General features: G+C 40.6%; 1 protein-coding gene across 3 annotated transcripts in view; it reads left to right on the top strand.

The window, feature by feature from the left end:
• MSH3 (mutS homolog 3) overlaps nt 1–23044 on the top strand; it is a 252919-nt gene that overhangs the window by 187208 nt on the left and 42667 nt on the right. For all 3 annotated transcript variants that reach the window (XM_073679269.1, XM_073679248.1, XM_073679259.1), the window contains one exon: nt 6562–6719. In XM_073679269.1, coding sequence (XP_073535370.1) covers nt 6562–6719 — 158 coding nt within the window. The remainder of the gene's footprint in view (nt 1–6561; nt 6720–23044) is intronic.

The raw sequence follows: 23044 nt of genomic DNA, 5'->3' as shown, positions 1-23044 counted from the left end.
TATTTTATATGGGGTCCTGAATTGATTAAATTGGGGTTGTCCAGTAGTGAACATCACCTAAAAAGAAGGATGTTTATAATCCTATTTTATATACTATGTTTCTTTATTTCTATATAGGTCAACTTTTTTGATAACTGTATTTATAGATGCTATTGAAATAGTCTGATAATACACAATAGGTGCAAATCCACTTATTTCTGAATATAAATTGACTTTTTCTAATAAACAATCAAGAGTGACAATAATGTTGTCCACAATTGTTCTTGTGTCAGCTGGATGGGCATTAGATAATCTCCCACCCACCATGACACGCAGTGAGATCTCGCCTCTCAAACCCATTAAAAATCTGTAATTACCACCTAAGGAATGCAAGACATGAGCAACATCATTTACTTTATAAAAAATATATATATACATTTTTATGTGGAACAGCATCAATGGCTTCCAGGAACATGGGGTGTTATATGCAAAAGCTACTGTGCTTTGAATGAACAGTTTAAAGTTTAATTTCTGTAGCTACAGTAATAACTGCTGTCGCCCAGCTAAGTTGGAATTGGTTTAACGGTTCCAAGGGGAATTGGCTTAGAGGATAAGATTTCCTGGGTTAGATGGATTTGGGCACATTCAAAACTTTCACTCCAGTGCACAGGCTTTTCGCTCATACTGGCTACAGCCTTCATTAACTTTTTCTTTTGAAGACAATATAACTCACATTTTTCAGCGTAAAGAAAATCCTATGTGTATGGCTGCTATAAATACATCCTATGTATCCACTATACTAACCTCATTAAAATACACCTGTAAAACCCTCCCCTCAGTCCCACTTAGAGATGACTCTCCGGATTCCACATGTACTTTTCCCCACAGAGGATTTTTAATGAAATTGTACCCTGATATCCATTGCCCAAAATGTGGTTGCCAGGTGCAGATATCGATCACTGTCTGTGTGACAGGCAGTCGCTGTGGAGCCGGCTGCAGAAGGTCACTGCTTGGCATTGCAGACGCCTTCTTGATTCCCTCATTTCTGTGCTATAGTTTTATCCTTCTTCCTTTAGGAACCAGCAGTGACCTCCACCTTCTGCTGCTGATTGACACACCATTGCTGGGTAGTTAAATTAGTCTGTTTCTTCAGAGAGTTGCCAGTGATAGTTCTATGTACTTCTTCGAGCACTAGCAGTCAACTAGTTTCTTCTCTGGTGCCCTTGGAGGACAGTTGGTGTTATCTCTCTGATGTATCCCCTTGTTTGTCTACCTTGTTGTCTTTAGTTTGTAGTGGGGCTTGACTATGGCTCACCCTGTCTCCTCCCTATCTTGGGCCAATCTCTAGGGACATTCAGGGCTTAGGTTCCTGCTCGGCGATAGGTGTGGAACCTATATAGGGACGATAGGGTAGGCAGGGTGATATTAGATCTGCCTAGGGGTCTCCACTCCCCCCTTGTCTAGTTTTTGGGCTTCCTCCCCCTCTTCCCTTCGTGTTGCACTTAGACTTTCCCTCACCTTGCGTGACTCTGTCTGTGTAGTTCTCCTCCAATCTTGATTTTCTGGAAACAAGTTCATTATTTCATTGTAACCCACCTGACATTATTATCCCCTTTAATCAAACATGGGCAATTTGTGAGTGGATATATCTGTCCAGATATAGATATAGATCTACCAAGGGCAGCAGAATTATTGAATTGTATAGGTGCTGCAGCAAAAAAAAAAGCTATTCTACAGGTTTAGATATCCCCCTCTTACCTCCTCAAAACTGTTCTTGAAATAATGGTTCACATATTCTGTATGGATCGGGTCGAAACTTCTATTTTTAAGGAGACAAAAAAAAAATAGAAAGCTTTTCCAAAATATGGCCATGTTTCATAGCTACCCTCCCAGGAAAAGTTCAGCTGAAAATAAAAAAACAAACAAATGATATTTAGAGAGATAAATCGAATGTAACTCGCCTATATCCCTAATCTGGTACTACTCAGTTGTGCAGAGACCTGACGGCTACTAACCACCCACCCGCCTCGCCTCTTTTTCCCTTTTTAAAGTTTTTTATTTATTTTTGTTAAGTGCTTTATGTTGTTTTGGTAAATGAGATATAAGAATCACATGCTGTTGTCAATTATAACATGGATGATGATGATGATATGGTGGCGCATGGTGAGGTGAAAATGGGACACATATTGGGATTTAATGACATGAATCCAATTTATCACTCTCAGATTTGTAGCTCATATGCCTTGTCGTTGCTTTCATGAACATTTATTGGCCCCAAACTAATCAATCATATCTCCTTCTGCATTGGTCTCAGTCTGGGTTCCAACCACATGACACTACTAATCGGCTCTTTTCCTTTTGAGAATCTAAACTCATCTCCATAACAATCTACGTATTAATTTTAATGAGACAGACTCCATTATTTGTTGTAGTTTCTGTTTATTTTGGTTCAATATGTGAAAAACTAATACATTTAAGCATAATATACACACCCTAGGTCATCTAGCCACTTACTGGACATTACCGCTTTTCTATTGTCCAGGTATAAGGCCAGAACCTTGAAGCAAAATATATTTTCTACATAAGAGTCTTGACTCTTCTGATTTTCTTTCCCTCTTGTCGTGTGACAGTAATTTTCAGACCCCAAGAGCTATTTTAGAGCTGTGATTTTGCTGTAAAAAGCAGCCAAATCACAGACAGTTTGGTTGCGAATCGCAATTCACAAGAAGTTCTTAGGGGCAAAGTCACGTAAAACTTGTGACAAAAAAAATACAACAGGGTTGGTCTCAATAATTACCTATTGACATGTAACAGTATGATACAGCGATCTTCATGTCACATGAAAAATGTCTCTTTGTAGGTCTAACAATTGTAATAGATCACCACACTACGGTAGTTTGGAAGACAAGTAAATGTCATTTGGTTGGGGGATACTTCACTCACAACCTGTTAGGCGGTGTTCACATGTTTTGCTGTGTTTGTTTCTACAGTCAAAACCTGCTGTCTTGGCATTAGAGACGCTGCTTTGAAAAAGCAGGTTTTGCTGCTTTTTGCTTCTTTTTTTGCTGCAATTTTTGGTGAGGATTAGATGCTTCATTTGTCTACAGTACATGTTTAATAAAGTTAGTTTTATTCACCAAAAAAGCTGCAAAACGCATGATTGCCTTTTTCCAGGATGTCCCTCCTGACGGCACCAACATGAGGTTGTCCTTTATATCCTTGATAGGGACAGGAACACACAGGTTAAAAGGCCCTCCTTCCACCAACCACCGGTGTTTTTCCTGTCCCTGTCAGGGACAGGCGCAGAAGAGGTGAACTCACATACTTCCAGTAGAGCGGGAGGTCCTGATGCTGGGTGCAGGAGGATCGGGTCCTCTCATCTCTCTCCTGCTGTAGGTCCGGTGGCCGACACCCTTCTGATCAAGGGGTCCTTCAGCCTGTCCAGTAGAGCTGAGGCTCCTGAGATGAGCTGCTTCCCCCTCAGGGGGGCTCTCTGCTCACACTGCCCCATCCCTGCGAGCTGAAGAGACCGAATGCTGGCGCATTTCCAGTTACAGAGGGGATGACATGCAGACCTCTAGTACCCGGCGTGCATGATTGAGTTTTTTTGCATTTTCTCATTGCTTTCTATGGTGAAAAAATTCTGCAAAAATGCCGAAAGAATTGACATGCTGCAGATTTCTAAAACGCAGCAGTTTTCCAGTGCAGTCAGAAAAAAACAAAACCATCATGTGCATTGCTCAAATCTCATAGCTTTTGCTGGTACTGTAATAGATGGTACTTTTAATTTGCATAAAAAAAGCAGCATAAAAAAACCCTGCTGCAAAAATGCACTGTGTGAACATAGTCTTCCTGGGGTAATAAACCAAGTGTAGAAGGATCATTAAGTCCGCTGTACTGTAGAAATCCTGTAAAAGTCCACTGTTCTATACTAAAGGACAACCTGAGATCACCTCTTATCCAAGATCTTCTGACCAACTCACTGCTGGATAGTGGACAAGACTCCTACAAATACAAAAGTTGTTTTTTATTCATTATTATTATTGTTATATACTCACAAAGGAAGATTCTAAAAGCGCATTAAATTTTTTTTAAAATAAAATTGCAAACAGATCTGTGGAAAGCCACCTCATGGCACTCTGGTCAGTAGCCTATCCAGGGTTTCGCCTCTCCATTTAGGTTTCTTCATTTTGTTTATTCTGCCTGTAAAAGGTGGTGAGTGATAGATCCCATCCCCAACCAAGTGACATTTACTTGTTTTCCAAAGATGTGTAGCTCCGTGATCCATTAAATGTGTTCTTACTTTCATGATTGAAACTTTAGGACTGGCTCCTTTTCCAACCGATAGCTCCTTGCTCAGACCTTGTGCAGATTGCACCAAAAGTTTTTAATTCTGTTTTTATCTTAGATAGATCTGGACATAATATCACTTGCGCAACTTTGCAAGTCACCTTTTATTAAAAATCCACTATTTTCAGGAGCTGAACCTACGCTCCACTTTCTTCTCTTGTAACTTGGCCCTTTTTCTGTTTTTCACATAGTTGGGGTTCAGTTTTTGTCATACATGTTCTGTCCATTTTTACCTTAATTTGAGTTGGTATATGACATGTCCAGAGTGACACAAAAAGAAGACCTGATCTATTTGATGCTACTTGCGGACCAAAATCCCATCTGTGTCATCCGAGTGCTGTCTGTTTTTCACGTATTTGCTTTGTTAAAATCTGATTAATTTTTTTTTCATCACAGGAGAAAAACTGATAACGCACTGAATGTAAAAGTTATAAAAGTACCAAAATGAATCCAGCACAATGAAGTGTTTTAACGTATGAACAGACAGACAAGTGAATGAGGCCTAAAGGGCACTTTCCTGAGCAGACTACTTAATTAATATATTATTGTGCTGTGAATTGCAGTTTTTACCGGACTTGCTTGAGATTCTCAAAAATTTGAGACTTTGGTTTGTATAATATGTGTGATAGTGCAAAATCAGAAATATCGCATCACTCCTCTCTCCACCTCTTTTATGTTGGGTTGCTCTACTCTTGCCTAGTCACTTGCACTTGGGTTTGATAATGTACATTGTAGACTGGCCTTTTTCATATGAGGCCGATAGAAAATGCTCATTTACAGCTATAAAGGGTGTCAAACATACTGATGGTTGCCTGGTTAAAAAGTTCTTATACCACCTAGCAAATTTCACCTTGTATCCGTTTTCCATAATTCCGGCAGCAGGCTAATTAATGGCAGATGTAATAAGACAATGTGGCCGAGGCGATGAGGGTTGTAGTAGAAGGATATTTTAAAGGGGTTGTCAACTCCTCTGACAACGCCTTCCCAATCACAGTGTTTTCCTCTAGTAAAATAATAACACTTATACTCAACTCCAGTACCAGTGCAATTCCAGCAGTGTCATCACTGCCTCTCCCGGGGATCGCGTGACATTGTCACACGATCCGTGTGGCCAGTCAGCTCTGGCTTCACTTTCTTTTGGACAAATTAAATCTTCAGAAGAAGTGAAAGCTGCAGAGGAGGGGAGAGTGAAGCCAGTGCGGATTGGCCGCAGAGATCGTGTGACATAGTGTCACGCAATCCCCAGGAGAGCCATTGCCAACACTGTTGGAACAACATCGGAGGTAAGTATTGGTGTTATTATTTTACTGTGGGAAAAAATTGTGATTAAGAAGGGGTTGTCTGAGTAGTGGAAAATCACTTTAATGCTGGCACCACTTGAAGAGTCCTTTTCTCCGTAGGAGAATGCTCCTAATGTAATGGCCACTCTCCAGGCATATATGTACTTTATATGTTCCTCTGGCAGTCATGTCTGTTTTTTTTCCCTTGCTCTTAATAATTTCTCCATGATTACTAATAAAAGTTAAATATTCACATCTGTGTCTGGCATGTATTCCTCTGCTCTTGCTTTATCCTCCATAAGAGAATGATTGAAATAGCTGTACTCTCCTACAGCCAAGAGTGACCTCATAGGGTCTGTGCACACGTTGCAATCTTGTCACAGATTTGTCACAAAACCTTAAGCATTTCCTAGTACCAGCAAAGTGAGTGAGATTCCTGAATTCTCATGCACACGTCATTTATTTTTTATTTGCAGGTTTGCAGCAGGCATGTCAATTCTTTCAGCATTTTTGCAGCATATTTTACCCATATTAATGTGTGGGGAAAAATCTGCAGAAAAAAAAGGCGCCTATTTTACGCAGCTTTTTTCCTGCAAAGAGATGCAGAAATGGTGCAGGAATTTCTGCTGTAAGTACTTACCATTTGCACATACTCTTTATGGATTTTTTTTAATTGCATCTCCACGATCATACATTTCTATCATCTGTGCTGGACTTACTATAGGGTGGGCTTTGTTAGTTGTCCAAAGACTAGTCAATGATATAACCTACGATGAAAAAGTCAAGTAGTGTTCACCCTGCTGCTAACACATTTGGTGTAGATGTAGGACTGTTCAGTGATATTTTAGGCATTACTGTTTAAAATGTCATGTTTGTTTGCATTACCAAAGTCTTAACATTATAATTTATATATGTCCTGAATTAATAAACCTGGGTCCTCGCTTCTCTTCAGGCAGGCAGGGAGAGAGTCATGATAATCACTGGACCTAACATGGGTGGGAAGAGCTCGTACATCAAGCAGGTCGCCCTCATCATCATCATGGCCCAAATAGGCTCTTATGTCCCTGCAGAAGAAGTCACGGTGGGAGTTGTGGATGGAGTCTTCACAAGGTAAAAATAGATAAAAAAAAATACATTTCCTGCACTAGATCGATGTCCTGCATCTATAGACACACAGCCTTTTTTTTCCACTTTTAAGATTTTTTTTTTCTATTTTTTATAATTGATCAGAATAATCTCATTATGTATCATGTCCTGTCTATGTTGGATGAGCTCTGAGCATATATATTTTTCCTTGACTGACACCATGTTACTCATAAATCATCCCGGGTACATTTCTAGGCCAAAGAAGAAAGTGAATGCTCTTTTGATGTTATGGATTTTGATAGATGTACAGTCATGGCCAAAAGTGTTGGCACCCTTGAAATTGTTCCAGAAAATGAAGTATCGTATTTTGCGGATTAGAAGACGCACCTCAAATTTTGGGGACAAAAATAGGAAAAGTTTTTTTTACTAAACCGTGTTATAATCCACTTACCTGGAGGGTGGCGTTGTTGGAGCGGGGTCGCTGTTAGCAGAGGCAGGACCGGGGTGTTTGAAGGCAAGGAGTCTGGAGATGGCTGCGGGCCCCATGCAGGTAGGATGTGGTATGGAGGCTCCGCCGACATTTTATGAAAGCCGGAGCCCCCCCATCTTCCATACTTTCTAATGCGGTGGACTCCGGGAAAATGGCCGCTGGAGGCGACGCATGCTCAGACTGAGATCTCGGCACCGAGATCTCAGCTCCCGATCTCAATCTGAGCATGCGCTGCCTCCGGCAGCCATTTTCCTAGAATCCATCACATAGAGTATGGAAGGTGCAGGGCTCCGGCTTTCACAAAACGTTGACGGAGCCCCCACACCACCGAACACTTCATCCTACCTGCATAGGCCTGCAGCCATCTCCCAACTCCTGCCTTCGCCAGACGTTTCTGGCAACAGCGACCATGGGACCGGCCGGTAAGCTCCATCGCTCAATTCGGATTATAAGACTCACCCCCATTTTCCCCCCTAATTTGGGGGGGAATGGTGCATCTTATAATCTGAAAAATACGGTATTTCTCCTAGAAATTTATTGTAATTGTACATGTTTTGTTATACACGTTTATTTCCTTTTGTTTGCATTGGAACAACACAAAAATAGAAAATACTTCATTTTCTGGAACAATTTCAAGAGTGCCAACACTTTTGGCCATGACTGTGTATCTACATCTATTTTTTTGTATGCATTTTGTGTATTGTTAAAGCACCACTCCAGTATTCTTTATTATTTTACCGCTGGAGTGGTGCTGTGAATCCCTGCAGCTACTCTCATACTTACCTGCCGCCGTTTTCCCTTCTATTGCCGCCGCTCACGTCAGTCTCCAGCAGTTTGAGAGTTGCTGGATCACTCCAGTGTTTGCTGGTGAGCCGGAGGACACAACCTAGTTCTGGAGCTTGTGATGTAACGTCTTACTTCCGGCCAGTCAGACGTTACACTCACAAGATGGCACCGCTGGACCAGAGCGGCGCCAAAAAAAAAAAAAAAAACAGGTGAAAACACCGGAGCGTTAGTATAAGCCCGGGGGCAGGGACGATATATATCATAAGCACCACTCCAGCGCTGAAATAAAATACAGCTCTGGGAGTGGTGCTTTAAATGAATATTTAAAGGGGGTTACTGTTCATCACTGCAGTTTCTTCAGTGACATTTCAGCAGTGTGGAGAATGACATCGAAAAGCTTTAAAGCAGTCAGTTAAGGCCAAGGTTTACAGAGGTAAATCTGAGCACTTGCGGGGTCCACCCATTGGGCACTTGCAATGTAATTTGCATGGTTTAAAGATTTGATTTCTCACCTTTAAAGGTAATATGTCAGCAGGTTTTGCTATGTAATCTGACAGCAGCATGTTGTAGGGACAGAGACACTGATGCCAGTGATGTATCACTTAGTTTACTGGGTGCAGCAGTTATGATCTAATCACAGTTTTCTCTGCTGCAAATATAGCAGAGCTCAGCTTTTATGCTGTGTATAGCACTGCCCACACCACTGATTTCTGTGTACATTGTATAGTGACTGAAAGCTGCTAATCAGTGCTGGGGGGCGTGGTGGACTAGGAGTCACTAGGCCAGTTGTCCTGTAATTATGATCTCCTGCTGATAAAACACTGATTGTATTGAAACAGCAAAAAACAGTCCAGTTAGTGACACATCACTGTAGTCAGGGTATCTGTCCTTACATTATGGTGCGCTTAAATTACATAGCAAAATCCTGGTGGCAAATTCCCTTTAAGACATCACCAAAAAGCCAAAAACTTCTATTTACATTTCTATCTTAATCTCCCCCATACACAGTAGATTAATGTCCGCCAAACCTGCCGATAACGATGGGTTTGGCCAACAGTGTAATGTGTGTGAGAGCCCCCGATAATTGATTGTCATTTAAGTCAGACCGCCTTTTGTTTTCCTTGAGATAAGCCACCACTAGACATGTCTAGTAGCTGTCTCATAGATTACACAGCAGCCGTCTGACGAGGGGGCCGTCGGACTAAGGGGCCATCAGACGAGGGAGCACTCCTGTGCATGAGAGAAACAGCTGATGAGGCTCAGTCATCTGATGTGTATGGGGGGCTTTAGTTCCCTACATGTCACTGTTGCTATTTTAATGGTTAGATAGTTGCTGACAGCTTCCCCTTCAAGAGTTTAGAAAAATAAAGTATCAAGACTGATGTTTCTTAGGCTGCATTTACACATACAGATATCTGACCGATTTCTGTCTAATTAGGCCAATAGTGGTCTGTGTAAATGACTGTGAAAATTGATCTGAAGTGCTTAAAAATCCGCCTACAAAGATTGTAGTGTGTGAAAATATATCTAAAAGACACCTCCATTATATGGAATTAGACGTCTAGAATTCAGAAGGATCACAATAGATGAGGAAGACAAGAATATCTGTTCGTGTAAATGGCTAATGCAGACCAATTTTATGTTCTGTAAGATTGGTCGGCGATTTGCTTGTAAATGCAGCTTTAGTCCGCTAGAATAAGAAGTTCCAAATTCCTTAAGAGGGGCTTTCATTAATCTGGTGCATCATTGGACTGGTCTGTAATCTTTCCCAGGTATGAGCTACATACATTTCTGCTATAGTTTATGCCAATTTCTGAAAGAAATTGTAGTGATTCAGGTGGGTTCTCTCGTTCTCTGCCCGTTTCTATTAACTTCTATGCACTTTTTAGAAAACTGCCAGCGCAAATTAAAAGCGTCGCAAAGTTTTTGTGCGACTGTATGTCTCTCAGGAAATTTACGACATTTATCCGCAAGCAAATTTGCAAAAATGATGATTTCCCTTTTTTGTCCAACCTAGACCACGCTTTTCCATACGTCCTATTACGGCACATGGAGATTATACAGGAGTGAGCAGCCAACAGTATCATGACCTTCCTGGCTTTTTGCTTGGGGCCTCTGTATTCAGACTGCTATGCAATGCAGGGTGTCCTATTAAAGAGGCTGTCTGTGATGAGACAACCTCTTTAAAGAGAAGCAATAACCAGATAATTACAAATTGTTTAAATACATATAGCACAAAAAAACTATTTGTTTTTAAATTTTTTGGCAATTATTTTTTTTCTTTCCTTTACATATCAAAATCTTGTTTAAAAATTAATTTTGCTATATTCCACTATGGCTTTTTTAAAACTCTAACTTCCTGTTGTTTTAAGAAACCCGCACATACATTAGCGACAATAAACAGACCCCGGCTCTATCTTTTGCATTGAAACAGATGAGTTTATTCTAAGCTCCTTGAGAAGGGAGGGGGAGAAGGGCCATCTGTGACATCGCTTATTGTGATTGGCGGATTCTGTGTTGTCAGCTGCCTGTTGTGGTGTTACCTGTCATTGTCATCATGCCTCTGATGATAATGAATCTGCTGTAAACACTTTTTGAAAAAACAGGAAGTCTAAAGGAGCCCCAGTGTCCAGTGTAAAGATTACTAATTTTGTTTTTAAATAAAGATTGTGACCTTAAAAAAGAAAATATTGCCAAAGCATTTTAAAATATACATGTAACACCAAAACCTAATTTAAACAATAGGTCATTTTGTGACCATAGCTTCCCTTTAACGCAATCCCAATGGATGCAGATCCCTCAGTACTGCTTTTTTTCCTTGCTTTCACTAAACTAGCAGCTATATCCCAGTTATTTTGTTGTCATAAATCCCTGTAATTCCATCATTGACTTCTACTTCTCAGGAAAGTAATTTTGTGTTGTTGTTTCATTATATTATTGTTTTGTGATTTGGAAAGTGTTATTTTAATACTTTGAGTTTGTTCTAAACTTCAATATCAAGATCAGAATTAAATATAGTTTTTACCTAGTACAATTTAGAAGTATCGATTTAATTGGTGTTTAGACAACAAGCTGAAAACCGGCATGCTGGAGCACTGAGCTAATTATCATCTTTTCTTGCGGACACATCTGTAAAGGTCATTCTCTTCACGGTTAGCCATCTTATACACTGCTGTGCTGTCAAGCCTGTGCTCATAGTGAATATTCAGGAACAATGAGAGTTTCTTGACTAATGCAATATTATAAGGTTCGTTGCCTCAAATGACCTCGATGGCAACTTTGGTGAAAAAAAAGCACTGGAAAATTATGTGATTCTCAAACATATATATCATTTTTGTTTTTTTAAATTATAGAAAGTATATACACTGACGAGACATAGCATTAACATCACCTGCTTAATATTCACTTGTACCGCCAAAACGCCCCTGATCTGTCAAGGTATTTTGGTGTAATTGAGGGGGCAGACAAAGCACTTATCCATAATACAGTTAGGTAGGGATGCCTGAGGAAGGTGACTGTAATGGTCACCTGTATGATTTCTGTGTGTGTGTGTGTGTGTGTATATATATATATATATATATATATATATATATATATATATATATATATATATATATATATATATATATATATATATATATATATATATATATATATATATATATATATATATATATATATATAATATAGTGTGTGTGTATATTGTGAAAGAGTCACTGTTGTTATATATGAGGGGAGGTGTCACTCCGACTGCTAGCCTGTGTGAACTGAAACCTACAAACTTTCTGCTGGGGGTTAACTCACTTAAAGGGTGTGTTTTTTGTGAATGGCAAAGAGGGTGGGAAGCCTTTCACACTACCTCCCCTCAGGGTGTGGCTGAGCAAGTTTAAATGCTCAGTCCTGTTTTTTGTTCTGTGGTTTGGTGAGTCTGGAGAGACAAGTCTCCAGTCTGTGGAGTCTCAGCTCAGGAGGAGCTGAAGTTTTCTGCAAAGTGGTATAAGTGAACCTGTACACACATGGACTGTGTTATCCTTTGTCTTTTTGTTTTACCTTTATGGCAGCAAGGCTAAGTTTTATTTTGCTGAAGTCTGCAGTGCTTTATGCTGTTAAAATAAACCTGCAGCCGAAACCGTTCCGGTGTCTACTTCCGACTGCAGCCGAGTGAGTGTGTGTGTGTATATATGTATGTGTATATATATATATATATATATATATATATATATATATATAATTATGTACAGTACAGACCAAAATTTGGACATACCTTCTCATTTAAAGATTTTTCTGTATTTTCATGACTATGAAAATTGTACATTCACACTGAAGGCATCAAAACTATGAATTAACACATGTGGAATTATATACTTAACAAAAAAGTGGAAACAACTGAAAATATGTCTTATATTCTAGGTTCTTCAAAGTAGCCACTTCAAGAGATAGTCACCGGAAATGGTCTTCACTTCACAGGTGTGCCCTGTCAGGTTTAATAAGTGGGATTTCTTGCCTTATAAATGGGGTTGGGACCATCAGTTGTGTTGTGCAGAAGTCAGGTGGATACACAGCTGATAGTCCTACTGAATAGACTGTTAGAATTTGTATTATGGCAAGAAAAAAGCAGCTAAGTAAAGAAAAACGAGTGGCCATCATTACTTTAAGAAATGAAGGTCAGTCAGGCCGAAAAATTGGGCAAACTTTGAAAGTGTCCCCAAGTGCAGTTGCAAAAACCATCAAGTGCTACAAAGAAACTGGCTCACATGAGGACCGCCCCAGGAAAGGAAGACCAAGAGTCACCTCTGCTTCTGAGGATAAGTTTATCTGAGTCACTAGCCTCAGAAATTGCTGTTTAACAGCAGCTCAGATTAGAGACCAGGTCAATGCCACACAGAGTTCTAGCAGCAAACACATCTCTACAACAACTGTTAAGAGGAGACGTTGTGCAGCAGGCCTTCATGGTAAAATAGCTGCTAGGAAACCACTGCTAAGGACAGGCAACAAGCAGAAGAGACTTGTTTGGGCTAAAGAACACAAGGAATGGACATTAGACCAGTGGAAATCTGTGCTTTGGTCTGATGAGTCCAAATTTGAGATCTTTGATTCCAACCACCGTGTCTTTGTGCGACACAGAAAAGGTGAACGGATGGACTCTACATGCCTGGTTCCCACCGTGAAGCATGGAGGAGGAGGTGTGATGGTGTGGGGGTGCTTTGCTGGTGACACTGTTGGGGATTTATTCAAAATTGAAGGCATACTGAACCAGCATGGCTACCACAGCATCTTTCATCGGCATGCTATTCCATCCGGTTTGCATTTAGTTGGACCATCATTTATTTTTCAACAGGACAATAACCCCAAACACACCTCCAGGCTGTGTAAGGGCTATTTGACCAAGAAGGAGAGTGATGGGGTGCTACGCCAGATAACCTGCCCTCCACAGTCACCAGACCTGAACCCAATCGAGATGGTTTGGGGTGAGCTGGACCGCAGAGTGAAGGCAAAAGAGCCAACAAGTGCTAAGCATCTCTGGAAACTCCTTCAAGATTGTTGGAAGACCATTTCCGGTGACTACCTCTTGAAGCTCATCAAGAGAATGCCAAAAGTGTGCAAAGCAGTCATCAAAGCAAAAGGTGGCTACTTTGAAGAACCTAGAATATAAGACATATTTTCAGTTGTTTCACACTTTTTTGTTAAGTATATAATTCCACATGTGTTAATTCATAGTTTTGATGCCTTCAGTGTGAATGTACAATTTTCATAGTCATGAAAATACAGAAAAATCTTTAAATGAGAAGGTGTGTCCAAACTTTTGGTCTGTACTGTGTGTGTGTGTGTGTGTGTGTGTGTGTGTGTGTGTGTGTGTGTGTGTGTGTATATAGTGGTCCAAAAGTAGGTGGACAGAAAGTGCAATTAGGTTATGAAGGGGGTTGATTTATCAAACAAAATCCAGTAATTTTAGATAACATTATGTGGAGTGATGAAGCTTCTTTAAAATTATCCGGCCATATTAACAGACATAATTGTATTTACTGGTGTAATGAGAACATGCATTTAACATTAGAGCAACAACTAAATGAGCCTGGTGTCAATGTTTGGGGTGGTATTTCAAGTTTTGGTGTTTTAGGACCAATATTTTTTGATGGAACAGTCACAGGAGATAAGTATCTCGAAATTCTAATGAATCAAGTTGTTCCCCAGTTACAGCAACAGCCTAATTCAAATGACCTTTATTTCCAATAACATGGGGCCCCTCCACATTATTCAAGAGTAGTCCGCGAGTGTCTTGATGAAACAATTCCTAATAAATGTATTGGCCGAAGAGGCCCACTTGATTGTCCGGCACGTTCACCAGACTTGACCCCAATGGATTTTTTCTTTTGGGGAGTACTCAAGGACAAAGTTTATAGTCGAAACCCAAAAAGTGTCTGATTTGAAAAATTACATAAGAGATGCATTTCAAGAAATTAATACCCAAAGAGACTTGTGCAAAAAAGTTTGTCGAAGGGTAAGAGGCAGACTTCAAAGCTGTGCAAATTGTAATGGAAAACAGTTTGAGCACCTGCGTTGATAAAATTTAAGGGCTTTTGTATGATTCAGAATAAAATTTAATTGTCAATGTTATGCTTGTGTTAGTAAATATAATTTCACATATAAATCAAAATAAATGTTATTATTTTCTGGCCACCTACTTTTGGACCACCCTGTGTGTGTGTGTGTGTGTATATGTATGTATATGTATGTATGTGTGTGTGTGTGTGTATGTATGTGTATGTGTATATATATATATATTATATATATATATATATATATATATATATATATATATATATATATATATATATATATATATATATATATATATATATATATATATATATATATACACACATACATACATACACACAGTATGGACCAAAAGTTTGGACACACCTTCTCATTTAAAGATTTTTCTGCATTTTCATGACTTTGAAAATTGTACATTCATACTGAAGGCATCAAAACTATGAATTAACACATGTGGAATTATATACTTAACAAAAAAGTGTGAAACAACTGAAAATATGTCTTATATTCTAGGTTCTTCAAAGTAGCCACCTTTTGCTTTGATGACTGCTTTGCACAGTGTGTGTATATATACACTCCCTGACAGAAGTTATGACACTTATCCATGTTATGTAAATAGAAGCTTATAACCTGACGTTAAATTCATCTATTGGTTTTATAAATTCCTCTTTTGAAAGCTGAAACCCTCCCAAATTTGGTTTAGGTTAATAAAATAAATTGGCATCAATGCTGAAATATTGATCATTTAATGAACACAGAATGGTCAGATTTTGGCAAGACAAAAGTTTTGTCGCCCACAGAAAGTAATGTGCTATTCATATAAATAATTATCTTAAAATACAAATATACATTACATAACATTGGTGAATGAAGTTGTGGTGCTATTAGTCATATTTAATATTTTGTGTGACTTCCATGAGCTTGAAGGACTGCATCCATGCGGTTCAACAATTATTCATACAATTTATTAATGAAGTCATCAGGAATAGCAAAGAATTTAGTCTTACATGCCTCCCAGAGTTCATCTAGATTCTTTGGTTTTGTCTTCCAAGCTGCGTCTTTCATCCTACCCCAAACATGCTCAATGATGTTCATGTCTGGTGACTGGGCTGGCCAGTCCTTGAGCACCTTGATCTTTTTTGCCTGGAGGAACTTTGTTGTAGAGATGGATGTATGAGATGGAGCACCGTCCTGCTGCAGAATTTGACCCCTTTTATGATTTGGAATGTAAGAGGTAGCTAATACTTCTTGATATTTTAGGCTATTGATATTGCCTTCCACCTTGCAAATGTTTCGCACACCCCCATACTGAATGTAACCCCAGACCATGATCTTTCCACCACCACATTTAACTGTTTTCTGGGTGTATTTTGGATCCATACGGGCTCCAGTAGATCTCCTGCAGTATTTGCGGCTGCTGTGGTGTAATTCTACTGAAGATTCATCAGAGAAATCCACCTTCTGCCACTTTTCCAGCGTCCATCTGTTTAGCAGGCTGTGGGACTTTGCAAATGCTTTTTATTTGCCTTTTGTTTATTGTTGGCTTCTGGGCACTGATTCGACCATGGAGGCCATTTCAAGACAGAATCCTACAAACTGTTCGAGTTGACCCAGGGACTTGAGGTGACCAGGCCTGTTGGAGCTCTGCTGCAGTGGAAGAGGGGCTTGCTTTGGATTTTCTAACCAACAAACGTTCCTCCTGAGCAGTTGTCTTGCAGGCAGGGCCAGCTCCAGGTTTTTCTGGGCCCCGGGCGAAAGAGTCTCAGTGGGCCCTTTTAACACATACACGATTCATGATGCACAGATACGGCGGAGAAATATATATATATAGTACACAGGGCCCAGCCTGCCACCTCATCCTTCACATATGCAGACATGCGCACGCACACACGGTATGCAGACACGGTACTCAGACATGCACACACGGTACGCAGACACGCGCACACACGGTACGCAGACACGCGCACACACGGTACGCAGACATGCACACACGCACACACGGTACACAGATATGTACACATACAGACAAACACATATTTTTACACAAATTCTTAAAGACATATATAAAACAGACAAATATATATACACAGTCATACACACTGACATTCACATACATGCACTCACACAGACCCATTACAAGTATTTTTAATATGGGGATTGGGGAAGCCTCACTCACCTGTCCCCGGTCCAGTGTCCTGTCCAGCAGCTCCTCAGGTACGGGGCAGTGCAGGGCCCCCGGCGTGTCACAGACTTCATGGCCCTGGACCATCAGAGGGGCCCACTTGCGGTCGGGTCTGGGCCGCCCCCCCCCCATCTGTGCAGGACCTCCGCTCCGACGGTGTTTGATGGCACTCCCCCAGACATGGCTGCGCGCTGTGCGACTGTGTCTGCTAGTAATGACGCGGCAGGGGCGACACACAAGCAAAATTAAAGGTGCAGTGCCATCGATCCTGCCATGTCATTACTAGCAGACACAGCCTGACAGCGCGCGGCCATTTCTGGGACTGGGGGAGTGCCGGCAATCAAGCAGCGCCTGCGTCACTGAACAGGTGCCGAAGATGCGGCCATGGCCCCGACAGTGAGTGGGCGGGTGGGTGTGTGGGCCCGGCCCCGACAGTGAGTGGGCTGGCGGGTGTGTGAGCCCGGCCCCGACAGTGAGTGGGCGGCTGGGCCCCTCTGATTTTCCAGGGCCCCGGCACTTGCCCGGGTACGCCGGGTGCTGACGCCGGCCCTGCTTGCAGGGTCTGCTGGACCTGGGCTTGTCAAACACATCTCCAGTCTCTTCAAATCTTTTTTTTTTAATTCTTTGTACTTGACGCTGAGACACATTAAAGGTGCCAGCCACCTCTGCAGTGGATCTGGTCTTCTGCCTCTTGATAATCAAGGCTTTGGTCGCAGGGTGGATTTTTGGCATGTTGTCAGAGCTCAAGTTGCAGTTCAAGTGAAGGTCTGGGGTGCTGGGTTTCTTTTTATACACACCCACTAATTAACCGATCATTTACTGAGCACTGGTGAGGATGTGAACTAGGATTGGGTGCATTATATGACCAGGCGACAAAACTTTTGTCTTGCCAAAATCTGACCATTCTGTGTTCATTAAATGATCAATATTTCAGCAATGATGCCAATTTATTTTCTTAACCTAAACCAAATTTGGGAGGGCTTCAGCTTTCAAAAGAGTAATTTATAAAACCAATGGGTGAATTTAACGTCAGGTTATAAGCTTTTATTTACATAACATGGATATATATATATGTGTGTGTGTGTATGGATATATATAATACTGTGTGTGCAAGCAAACTATGTGTGTATCATATACTTTTAGCTGTACTATTTATCTGTGAGGTATTGCAGCACTATGTACAGTATGTTTGTGGTATAACAGTACTATTCATGTTTGTGCTATACATGCGAAGACCACAATTTATTTATCAACTTGTTTCAATGTAGCTTTGCATTACCACTTCAAAAAGTATATCTCACTACTTCCATAAGAGACACCTTCATGGCGGCCATCATCTTTCTCTGGATGTAATAAACATGTGCCATCGGCTTTACTGCAATTTTTAGTTTGATCTTGCCAATCACTCAGATGTCAGTCATTGCCGACAGTCAGAACTGAAAGCAACACTCATGAAAATAATACCCTAAAAAGTATTTGTGACTGTATCATAAAGCAGATCTGTCACTAGATTTCAAAATACAAAGTGTAAATAGATCTCTTACACCAGATAATGCTGTTGTATTTACATTGATAATCATTGGCAAAGTAGCTGTATAATCATTTATGGCGGGATAACACAATCTTTGCCCACCTAGCCTGATTGACAGCTTCTTGTCCCTCCTCCCTGTTGCTGAGATCTCACACTGCTCAGTAGAAGCTGTCAGCCCAGTAGGTGCGCGGAGACTGCATACACTTGCTTAACCCTTTAGCTCTCTCATTCTTTAGCCGGACTCATGAAATGCTCATCTTAAAAGAGTATTCTCAAGTTTTGAAGTTATCCCCTATCCATGGGATCGGGATAACTTCCTAATCAGTTGTGGTCCGACTGCTGTGAACCCCACAGATCCCAGGAACCAGGGTTCTGAAGAGCCCTGTGTGAATGGAGAAGTGGTCGATCATGTGGACTGCCACTACATTGATTTTTAATGGGAACTCTGGAGATGGTTGAGCTCTGCATTCTGCTGGTCTTTGGCATCCCCATAGGAATGATTGGAGCAGTAGTGCGCACGATCTACCACCTCTCTATTCACACAGGTCTCGGCATCGGTGGGGGTCCCATTGGTCAGCAAGTTGTCTTCTATCCAAAGGATAGGGGCTAGCTAGCAAACTTGAGCATACCTGTTTAACATCAGGATTATACAACCACTCTGAAATGGATTTTCAAAGTAAATACACACGTTTCCTCAGGTCTATGTAGTAATGTATGCTGTTTGAGCTGAGAAATCTGTTGATGGCTTCCTTTTAATAGGGGATAACTGGGAGATATATCATTATAAAGTGTAGCAAGGTATGCCAGCATTGACACCAATTTTTTTGAGGATTTTGTAATGATCGAGGGAGCATTTTGCTAGTAATGGAAAGCTGGCTTGTTCTTGTTACACCATTATATACTTAGCTGCCTGATGTCCTTACCATTATATTTTCTTAATGCTTGAAATATTTAATATTTCAAATAAATAAATGAAAGGATATTATGACTTAGAGTTTGTGTTTCGTGCCGTCAGTACAGTTTGTATTTCCAGCTACTTATTCACATGCGGTATGTGGGAGACATCAAGGGTCTGTTTCTCTTGTAATCCATGCTATCTTGTCCTATAGGATCCCCTTTTCATAAATATAAATTTGGGGATGCAGCCAAACAAAGTAGGAGCGGGTAACCGGAGAACATGCAGCCTTGTATTATAAAGGCAATACTTCTGGGAATATCTGATATGAAAAGCATGCATATATGAATGGAAACAAAGTATCAATACATTTCCATTGTTCTTTGTCAGAAGTAATAAATCATGACCTTCAGTCCTGTTCAGTGTAATACAGAATTCGGCTTTACTAGCTCCGGCGTAAAGAACGGGTGTAAAGCTGATACACAATGAGGCAATTTATCAATCCAATGCAAAATTTTGCTGCCATAATTTGTAATTAAACATAATGGTCTTTGTACATCTTCCCTAATGCATAACACAAAACCCTCAACTCTTCATGTACATTTGTTTTGTCTGTTTTTCATCATAAAGATGCAATCATCTGATGTTTCCTGCTGTTCAAGGGTGGTTTCCCGCAGCAGGAGTTTTTTTTTGTTTGTCTTTTGTGAAAAATTGCTATTTCTTTGCATCCTTTTTCTTCTGTTTTTCACCAAGTTTTTTGCAGCAAAAAAATCAGTAGGAAAAACACTGTAGACAGTGGGCCCGATTTCATCAAGACTGGTGTAGAACATGCTTCCTCTATGCAAGTCTTGCAAGAGTCGAAAGCACCAAATTCATTAAGAGTCGCACGTCACTTAATGAATTTACACCTCTTCAGAGACTGGAGTAGCATTTTTGGCATACAAAACGCCATCACTTTGGATGAATTTGACCGGGGCGTGGCCACACTATAGCTCCGCACATTTTGGCAGAGCTGATTCAATCTGTCGTGAAATTGACAAAAGTCGCAGTGTCTAGGCATTGCACAAAAATTTTGGGACTTTTTCAAAACTTTTATAACTGTTTTCTAAAATTAAAACTTTTGATGAATCGGTCCCAATGCTTGGGAAATGGGGGAGGGGGGGGATTTGGGTGCATTTTTTGCATTACTGTTGTTTTTTCCTACCCAAATGCTGCTTGTTGTGTGTGTAGCATTTTTTCATGCCTTTTCCCCCTGGCTTATGTATAGAAAAAAGACATGAAATAAAAGCATGTGTGTATGAAGAAAGCCCCAATAAAAAGGATGGTAAGATAAAAATCATGGTGTTTTTTTATGAAGCAAAAAAAAAAACTAAGGGAGCAAACAGACAGCCATATTTATCGTGCGAGGATCGCATTGCAATCCTCAGATTGGCCCGGCACCTCTCCTGACCTTAGCGTGACAGCTGCATAGAAATCCATCATGCTGTCAGGTTTAGGTCAGGAGAGGTGCCGGCCAATCTGTGCAGTGCGATGGATCCTCACACTAGAAATACGGCAGTGTGTCTGCGCCCTAAGTGGGGAAAAAGCGTTAATATATGGGATCTAACACTGAGGTATGTGTCCCAGAACTGCAGTGTTTTGTTACAGACCAAACTTCTTAACTACAGTGTAATTACATAGTGGTCTCATTGACAAGAAAAAGGGATTTTACCCTTAAAGGGAAGCTGTCGGCAAGTTTTTGTTATTTAATCCGAGGGCAGCATGAAGTAGGGACTGAGACACTGATTTCATTGATGTGTCACTTATTAGGCTGTATGCTGTTGTTTCAATACATAAGTGTTTTATCAGCAGGAGATTACCACTACAGGACTATAGCTTCGGTGCCTCCTGGTCCAACTCCGCCCCCAGGACTGATTAGCAGCTCACTGTCGCTATACAATGTACACAGAAAGCTGTGGTGTGGGCGGGGGCAGCTTTCTGAGCTCTGCTACATCTCAAAACTCTGTGTCACAACGGCTGCACCCAGTAAACTGAAGTGATTTATAATCAAATTATGTCACTTCTGTTTTTAAATTTCGGTGCTGCTGGCAACTTGCGCCAGTGTTAATCCTGTTTGGTGATCACATGGGTACACATCTGTGCCTGTGTAAATGAAAGTAACAATACTTTCGGGGTCCCTTCATTGGAGTAGGAGTGTGCATGTGCAGTAGAGTTAATGCATGGCAGGTAGCACTGTGGAGATCGGCACAATATCTGCGAACCCTACAGGCTGCCACACTGGGGGATACATCAGAAGTGCTAGAAGTGAGCTTAGTGTATAAAATGTTAACCAGTCCTTTTCTCTTGAGCATGTGACCTCTGTTATTGAGCCTAACAACTTAATAGGAAAGCAAATTTAAAAGAATCTGTAAGAACGATACAACCCCCACTCCCAAAACTGTTAATATGGCCTTGTTTCTCTGTGAAAGATAAGGTCCTCCATATCTTTTTATTTAAGCTGTTGCTCGTTGACCAAAAATATTGCTGTTTTAATCTATATGCAAATGAGGTTGAAGACCTCTGGGCAGGGTCAGAGCACTTCCCAAGTCTCTGCCTCTGACTCTGCCTCTATATCCCCTTCGAAGCCTGATCTTCCTCTGATTGGCTGAGAGCTCACTCACTTTACTGCATAGCAGAAGCAGAGGCTTAGGAAATGTGTTGATCACGCCCAGAGCACTTCCGCCTCCTTTGTATATGAATTAAATTGATTTTTCAGTCCAGGAGCAACAGATTGCATAAGTAAAGGTGTGTTGGGGGGTGCCGAAGCAGAAAAAAACGAATATATGGCCCATTTTATAGAGAATTAGAAAATAAATTTATTTAACAAAATCTTACTGTACAGGGTTTAAAGTGACGCAGCATGTGTCAAAAAATACATAGAGTTTTTTAAAAACATACTTAAAAACAAACAGGTATCACAAAAGTGTAGGTGTCACATCCAAAAGGTGTCATTATTTATAATATTACATCCCTAAAGATATAGACTGGATGGATAGGGGGAGTGTGGACAACCAATCCATATGCAAACAAAATTCAGTCAAAAAGACCATATATATATGTATAGCTGTCCCTACCCCTGTTCATCAACAATCACCAATGTCCATCATAGTTACCTTCGTGGAGTGAAGCCCACACGCTGCGTGGTTCCCTGACGCGCGTTTCAGCGCTATTGCCTTCCTCAAGGGGATGGAATGAAAGGTGTGAATGACATTATTTGTTACAGAGCAGCATGACCATATATACAGTTTGAGGGGATGGATCATTCGCAGACTCTTTGTTGCTTGAGTAAAGCCTGAAAAGCGCAACATCTCTATGAAAAGAAAATTAGGGCAGCAGTTTAAAACATTAAATTTATTCCCTTTTCTTTATGCGAATATCTACACAAAATAATCAAAACTAATTTGATCAAAAATCCAATATAATAATCTCTAATCCAAAAGTGAGTTTACTATGTGCCAGTAAACATATAAGTAAATAAATGTATTTGATGAGAAAAAGAACAGCGGCACTCACCAATTCAATAAAAAATTACCCGTAGAAGCGTTATTCTAACGCGAAACAGCCGGCGTCCTGTCTCCTCCTCTCCCGCACTCCTCTGCTTTCCTGCAAACCTAGTCCGTGTCCTGAAGAATGGATTAAAGAACTTTTAATTTTTTTTTACTGAATTGGTGAGTGCCGCTGTTCTTTTTCTCACCTTTTGCGTGATTCTGTACTGTTTAGCAGAGCACAAAAACCAACTGCGATACCGCATAGCTCGTAGGACTATGAAGCGGGTGGTATGATACTGAAGGTTGTTTAGTGCGGGTATACAGTCATGGCCAAAAGTATTGAGAATGAGACAAATAGTAATTTTTTCAAAGTTTACTGC

Source organism: Phyllobates terribilis, unplaced genomic scaffold, assembly GCF_046119375.1.
Source record: "Phyllobates terribilis strain yellow unplaced genomic scaffold, ASM4611937v1 Scaffold_1__5_contigs__length_1240528914, whole genome shotgun sequence".
Taxonomy (NCBI): Eukaryota; Metazoa; Chordata; class Amphibia; order Anura; family Dendrobatidae; genus Phyllobates; species Phyllobates terribilis.
The sequence above is the reverse complement of the archived record's forward strand: the minus strand, read 5'-3'. Positions and strand labels throughout refer to the sequence as shown.